Source organism: Lactuca saligna, chromosome 5 (genome assembly GCF_052625555.1).
Source record: "Lactuca saligna cultivar CGN05327 chromosome 5, ASM5262555v1, whole genome shotgun sequence".
NCBI classification, from domain to species: Eukaryota; Viridiplantae; Streptophyta; class Magnoliopsida; order Asterales; family Asteraceae; genus Lactuca; species Lactuca saligna.
This window is the reverse complement of record NC_136421.1, coordinates 213,523,292-213,529,210: the sequence shown is the minus strand read 5'-3', so window position 1 is coordinate 213,529,210 and position 5,919 is coordinate 213,523,292. Positions and strand designations below refer to the sequence as shown.

The 5,919-nt window shown below is 31.5% G+C and overlaps 1 protein-coding gene across 2 annotated transcripts; it reads left to right on the top strand.

The window, feature by feature from the left end:
- Positions 1-487: 487 nt before the first annotated feature.
- On the top strand, positions 488-4,204 carry LOC144998895 (uncharacterized). 2 transcript variants are annotated; one of them, XM_078958623.1, is made up of 12 exons: positions 488-806; positions 886-930; positions 1,011-1,062; positions 1,138-1,211; positions 1,302-1,432; positions 1,573-1,681; positions 1,886-2,046; positions 2,183-2,761; positions 2,865-3,359; positions 3,466-3,576; positions 3,649-3,716; positions 3,923-4,204. In XM_078958623.1, exons 1-12 carry the CDS (start codon positions 782-784, stop codon positions 4,032-4,034), a joined length of 1,962 nt encoding a protein of 653 aa, XP_078814749.1. In that variant the 5' UTR covers positions 488-781; the 3' UTR covers positions 4,035-4,204. The 2 variants fall into 2 exon arrangements, with proteins under 2 accessions (XP_078814749.1, XP_078814750.1); XM_078958624.1 differs by lacking the exon at positions 488-806 and having other exon boundaries at positions 880-930; positions 1,133-1,211.
- Positions 4,205-5,919: the final 1,715 nt, after the last annotated feature.

Below are 5,919 nucleotides of genomic sequence, written 5' to 3'. Positions count from 1 at the left end.
TATGAAATGGGCCCACATCTTTTTTTTTTTCTTTCTTAAATAATAATAACGATCATAACATAAAATTAATTGGAAAATATAAACATAAAGGGCATTATGGTCATTTCAGATATGGAAATGACTAATATTGCAATAAAAATGTATATAAGGGACGAAGCGTGATGTTTTAAACAAATGAAGGACGATCCGAGTTAATTTTTGAAAATAGGGACTAAACGTGCTTTTCAGCACCTGCACCACCAGGGACGATCGGTGTAATTTATCCTTGTATTTACTTATGAGAGCATGGTTTATGGTTGTGTTAAGTTTTCTTTTAGCATTCGATGGCCAAATGTTGTGATGTTGTCTTATTTGTTTTTTTATGATTATCTAATCTTTTGACTATTCATTATAATAATAACGAAAATAATCATCATCAAGATGGGAATGATGTTCATTTGGTATATATATAAACATATAAAATAGAGTTATATTCATGTTCAGACAATAACACCACTCTACCAAGGATCAATGTTCAGTTTCTCCGCGTACTAAAAACATACTCAAATGATCAAATTTTCATGTTACAGGAGATTTTTAGGGTTTATATTATCTTGGTTTAAAGTAAGACAAAATTTGGGGTTTCATTTATAGCATGTCGTGGATAAAATTAGCTGATACCCCACCCACACAGACGCAATCGAATCACAAACACAATTATTCCATCCGAAAGTTTGTCAATTTCATGCATTACCAAATACCCAAACGAGCAATCACTTCGATTCATTCTCGTTGCTAGCCAATGCCAGGATCCATTCAAGTTTCAGGTACTTATCTTCCTATATTCACCGCTAATTTTATGATATCTTCAAGTAATATACTTTTCTTGGTCCTTCAATTTCATAGTTCTGGACTTCAAGGAGCTTCCATCTTCGTCAAATTCCGTAAAGGGTATGCGATCTGTTCATCGCCTCTGTTTGTGAGAACCTCGAAATCATTTGAACTAGTTATTGATCCAATTTATCATGTAGTTGCATTGGGGAAAGTCGAGCATGAAGCTGGGGAGAAAGAGACTTTCTCTTTGTATAATTCCGAACTCTAAACTTAATTTTTCCTCTTCTTTATGAACACTGATTCGACATATTGATTTTAGCACAGTCCATTGACGAATCTGCGCGACAATTTGATCATCTCAATTCAGGATTCCGAGGGCAATCAAATATCACATTCAGGTTTATCATAAAACTCCGGAATTCATCTCACATTGTCTACGATTAGATTAATTTGATTCTAATCAAGGATCAATTTGATATTGGGCTTAGGTATTCGAACCATGTCTATAATTGAAAAGGGTACATGGGATGACATGTTTCCCATTGAAGGAGGTGGACTTATACATATGAAGTTGCAGTTCATTCTTAATGATGAGGAGCGCAATAGGATACGTTCAATGGTACTCTCTTTATTTATTTTTCACCATATTTTCATTCCATAATGTATATAGCCTAATAGCCATGTAAGAGTGTTTGGATGCGTTGTTTAAGTTAATCAATTTCAAGTATTTGGAAGTTATGCTTATCCTTTTACTTGTAGAGAGAAGCTGCAATGAAGAAGAAGCAAGCTGAGATTCTTAATAGCAGGCTAAGAAAGACAGAAAGTGCCAAATCTCTCACATCATTGCTGCAAAGACATGAGGTCTCAGGTTTGATCTTGCACTATCTAAAGAAACATTTAACCCTTGTTTCTTTTTCTTCTTTCTCATTAAGTAAAAGATAGAATGAATGATAACAACTTTATAAAAAGTCATTAAGTAACAAAGAAACACCCTTGTACAGGTTTTATGTCCCTATTAAACCGATTTGTCAATTCACTCTTACACTAGAATTTTCTGAAAGGTTTTGTCTAGATGTTTTGAGGGATACGTCTTCTCAATATTTTCAAAGAAGCAGTTCCAATAGTGATGCTGCAAAAGCTCGTAGCTTGAACCTTCTTGATGATATTTCATTGAAGGCTGCAGAATCTAGCCATGTGATAAAAGAAGAATCTTTTCAGAAGCAATCATTCACAGTTAAGTGTTATATAAAAGTGTTTAGGATGATAGAATTAGGAAAGAAATGAAATGGTTCTTTTTTTTTTTTTTTTTTTTTTTTTCTTTCTATTGGAATGAAAAAACTCAAAATCAAAACCTTTTCTTTTGTTTTAGGATCCTACAGATAAAAAGGAAGAGACTACTTCATTTCCTCCTACAATCAAAATCCAGGCTTTACAAACAGACTTGATTAAAAATAATGATGAAGAAAAACCAGATTTATCAGGTGATTCAGGTGACAAGTTATATGAGCAGAATCTTGAAAGAATCACAAGTGACATAAACATATCAAACAAAGAGACCACATCTACTCCTTCATTACAAGAAACCAAAGTGAAAACAATTAAAGCCAATGATATTCACTTACAAGAATCAGTAGAAGACATAAACATAACAAACATTCATGCATCTGAATCAAAACCATCCAATGATGAGAAGTTAGATAAGCAGAATCTTGAAGAGAAGATTGAAAAGAGCAAACCCTCTACATCATCACAAGAAACTGAAGTAAATACAATCAAGAACAATGAGAAAAGGTTGCAAGAAACATCTTTTCAAGATATGACTTTATCAAGATCACTTATTGCCAAAAAGATCAAATCTTTTTCACCTAAGGTAGAAGGTGAACAAGATAAGATAACTCCACGCAATATAAAGAAGATGATTAGTGTATTTGAAAGCAGTATATCTCAGGTTTGCATACCTATCTTTAAAGTTATGTTATTGAAAAGGGATTTTATCATTTTAATATCTTGAAAGTTATGTTATTGAAGTGTAGAGTGTGAATTGATTTCAGGATCGAACACCTCTAAAGCCTTGGAGTACAAAATCATACAAACTTGGAACTTTACGTGTTAAAGATAATGATCAAAAGTTGGAAACATCGAGTTCAACAAGGCTTAGAAATTCTTTTAGCATGAGTGATTTACAAAAAAACATTAATGTAACAAAAGAAGAGCAAGATGGTATTGAAAACTTTGTAACATTAAGTGAAACAAATGATTCAAAGGGAATAGAAAGTTCACCAAAGAATGAAGAGAAGTTTGCTCTCATGGAAACAAACACAAAGAAGCTTCCGGAAGCATGTCAAGAAGATGCAACGGTTTCGGGAAGAAAGCCTCTTGATAATGAGAAGAACATTGAGCATATTGACAATCAGAGTGTTAATGGTGGAATGACTTCAAATGAGAATCATGAGGACTTTGAACATGAGAGTGATTGTAAGATTGAAGAAAAAGATCATCAAGAAAAGATTGTTGCTTCTAATTCTATACCCGAAATTGTTGTGAAAGTAAGTTTTATGTCTACTTAAAATTACACCTCTAACCATAAGTTCCAATATGAACAAGTTTATATATTTTTCTTGATTTTGTGTCTACTTAAAATGTAAATTTCAGGGTGAAGTGGATTGTGGAAATGTAGAACAAGGTGAAGAAATTGCTCATATTTTGGGAAACTCAAGTCCAAAAAGTATTGATGAAGAAGCATCTAATGGATCGGTTAAAAAGGTTAAAGTTTTTCTTTTTGATCATATAATCTTTAAAGAATTTAAAGATTCTAAATCTTGAATTTCTTTTCAGGTAATAAAAATTGCAATTGTGGTAGGATTTGGAGTACTTGTTTTCTTCCTTCGACAAAGGGAGCCTCGGTATGTTTAAAATTCTCTTTTTTAGTCGTTACACGGAATCTTGAACGAATTTTGTCTCTTTTTTTTTTTTTTTTTTTTTTTTTTTTGAATCTTTTATATAAATAATCAATAAAATTGATGAGATTAAATTATTACTAAACTAATAATATACTTTTTATTTTACCAACATGACTTGTTAGAGATAAACTATGTATAATTTTCGACAGAAAAGGCAAGAAAAGGGAAAATTATCGTGCATTGAAGAATCAAGTGTTCATGAATAAACGTGGATCAATTGAAGAACAAAGAGTGAAATTTGGTGTGATGAAGTTGTCTTAGCTTGGAATTTATAAGTGTTACTGTAAGTCATGGACTAGGAGTTGGTTTATGTTCAATAGCTTATAATGTATGTAAATTTACTTTTGATAATATTTTGAAATGTTTTGTAATATTGGATCTTTTACTTCGAGTTTTTATATGAAGTAATAATATTATTTACTTAGCTTTCACAGGTTTTTCGTAGTCGTTTTGACCTTAGTGTTAGATCAGTAAATGTTTTTACAAATACATAGGACAAATGTTGAGTAAACCAAAGTTTGTAAGATTTATGTACATAGCTTTTACTTTACTTAAATATAAGCAACCACTGGTATGAGTTACAACGCGCCTCATTATGTGCTTAGATTTACATCAAAAGTTACAACGCGCCTCATTATGTGCTTAGATTTACATCAAATCATACGTGTACTTCGTTTTCGTATCTTCGGACAATATATCAAACATTCGCCTTGTTAAAAACCTTATTGGAGAAAAACCATTTAAAAAAAAAACTTTGGTCGAAAGATAAAAGAGTATGATATGAATGTCTTGAGCGAAAGAAATAACCATACATGGTGTGCTTCATTAAAATTCTTGTAAAAAGAAAACCTACTAGGACAAACTCTGAACGAAGGACAAAAGAGTGCACAATGGTGAAGTATTCAACTAGATACTCTCTCGGATTTCAACAATTCTTAGTGATAATGGGATACACTTTGTGTATTGTTAATTGTCAAGGTAAACACTATTGGAGAAAACCTTTGAACTAAAGATAAAAAGAATACACACACGTTCATTTGGATGCTTCCCATTACATGCACTCAACAAGGTGCTAAACATACATCAGGATGCAATTCTTACTTGCACACAACTTGTGCATGTTACATGTCATTTAGGTAGCTTAAAGATCTTCCTAAAGTCAAACGGCTTTGACATGTTTTTGGAACGAATACTTTGCCAGTGACTTAGTGAACAAGTATGCATGATTCGTCTTTGATCCAATATGTTGCACTTCAATATTTTGAAATGCTTGTTGTTTACGTGTAAAGAACAATTTTGGAAGATGTGCTTAACGTTGTCCCCTTTGATGTAATCATGTTTCGCTTGATTAATAACACCAATGTTATCTTTATCTATAATGATTGGTTCATTCAAACTATAAGCTAAATCAAATGTAATTCGAATATGGCCAATAACAACTCAAAGCCATATACTCTCTATTTTCCTCATAAAGCACAAGTAGTTCAAGGTGATTGCTCAAAGTAGAAACTAGATATTGTTTACAAGGCTTCCATGATTTTGATCTTTTTCCTGATGGTAAAGAGATAACCAGATTACAAACGTCCCTTATGTGGGTCTGATAAGTAATTTGATTCGGCATAGCCGACAAAGGTTGCATTATTTCGAATATTATTCTTGGTAGATCCACTAAATGACTCGTAGGGATAGAATAGAACTATATCAGTAGTATATATAAGGTAATGTAAGATTTATTTGATACCATTCAAGTGTTGGATTAATATGTATAAGATCATAACTAAATTGATATATACTTAAACTGAAAGCAAAGTTCTTTTTGGGTTACTCTCATAACTAGTAATTTTGTAGAATGACATTTAGAGAGAGAGGTTGATTTATTGATTAACTATATGATTAATAAATTGTAATAAATGATTTTTTAGTATATTATATGATTAATATATTAATTATAAATAGTGTTATTTAATTAAAAATTAATTAGAAATTAATTGGAATTAATTGATGGATTAATTGGATTAATTAAAAGTGCAAAGAATTAAGTTGTAATTATTCAATAATTAAACAAGAGAGATTCTAGAACCTTCCATAGGTCATGGATGGTTTTTGGAGGATCCAAAGTGGATCTAGAATATTCTCTAAGGATAAT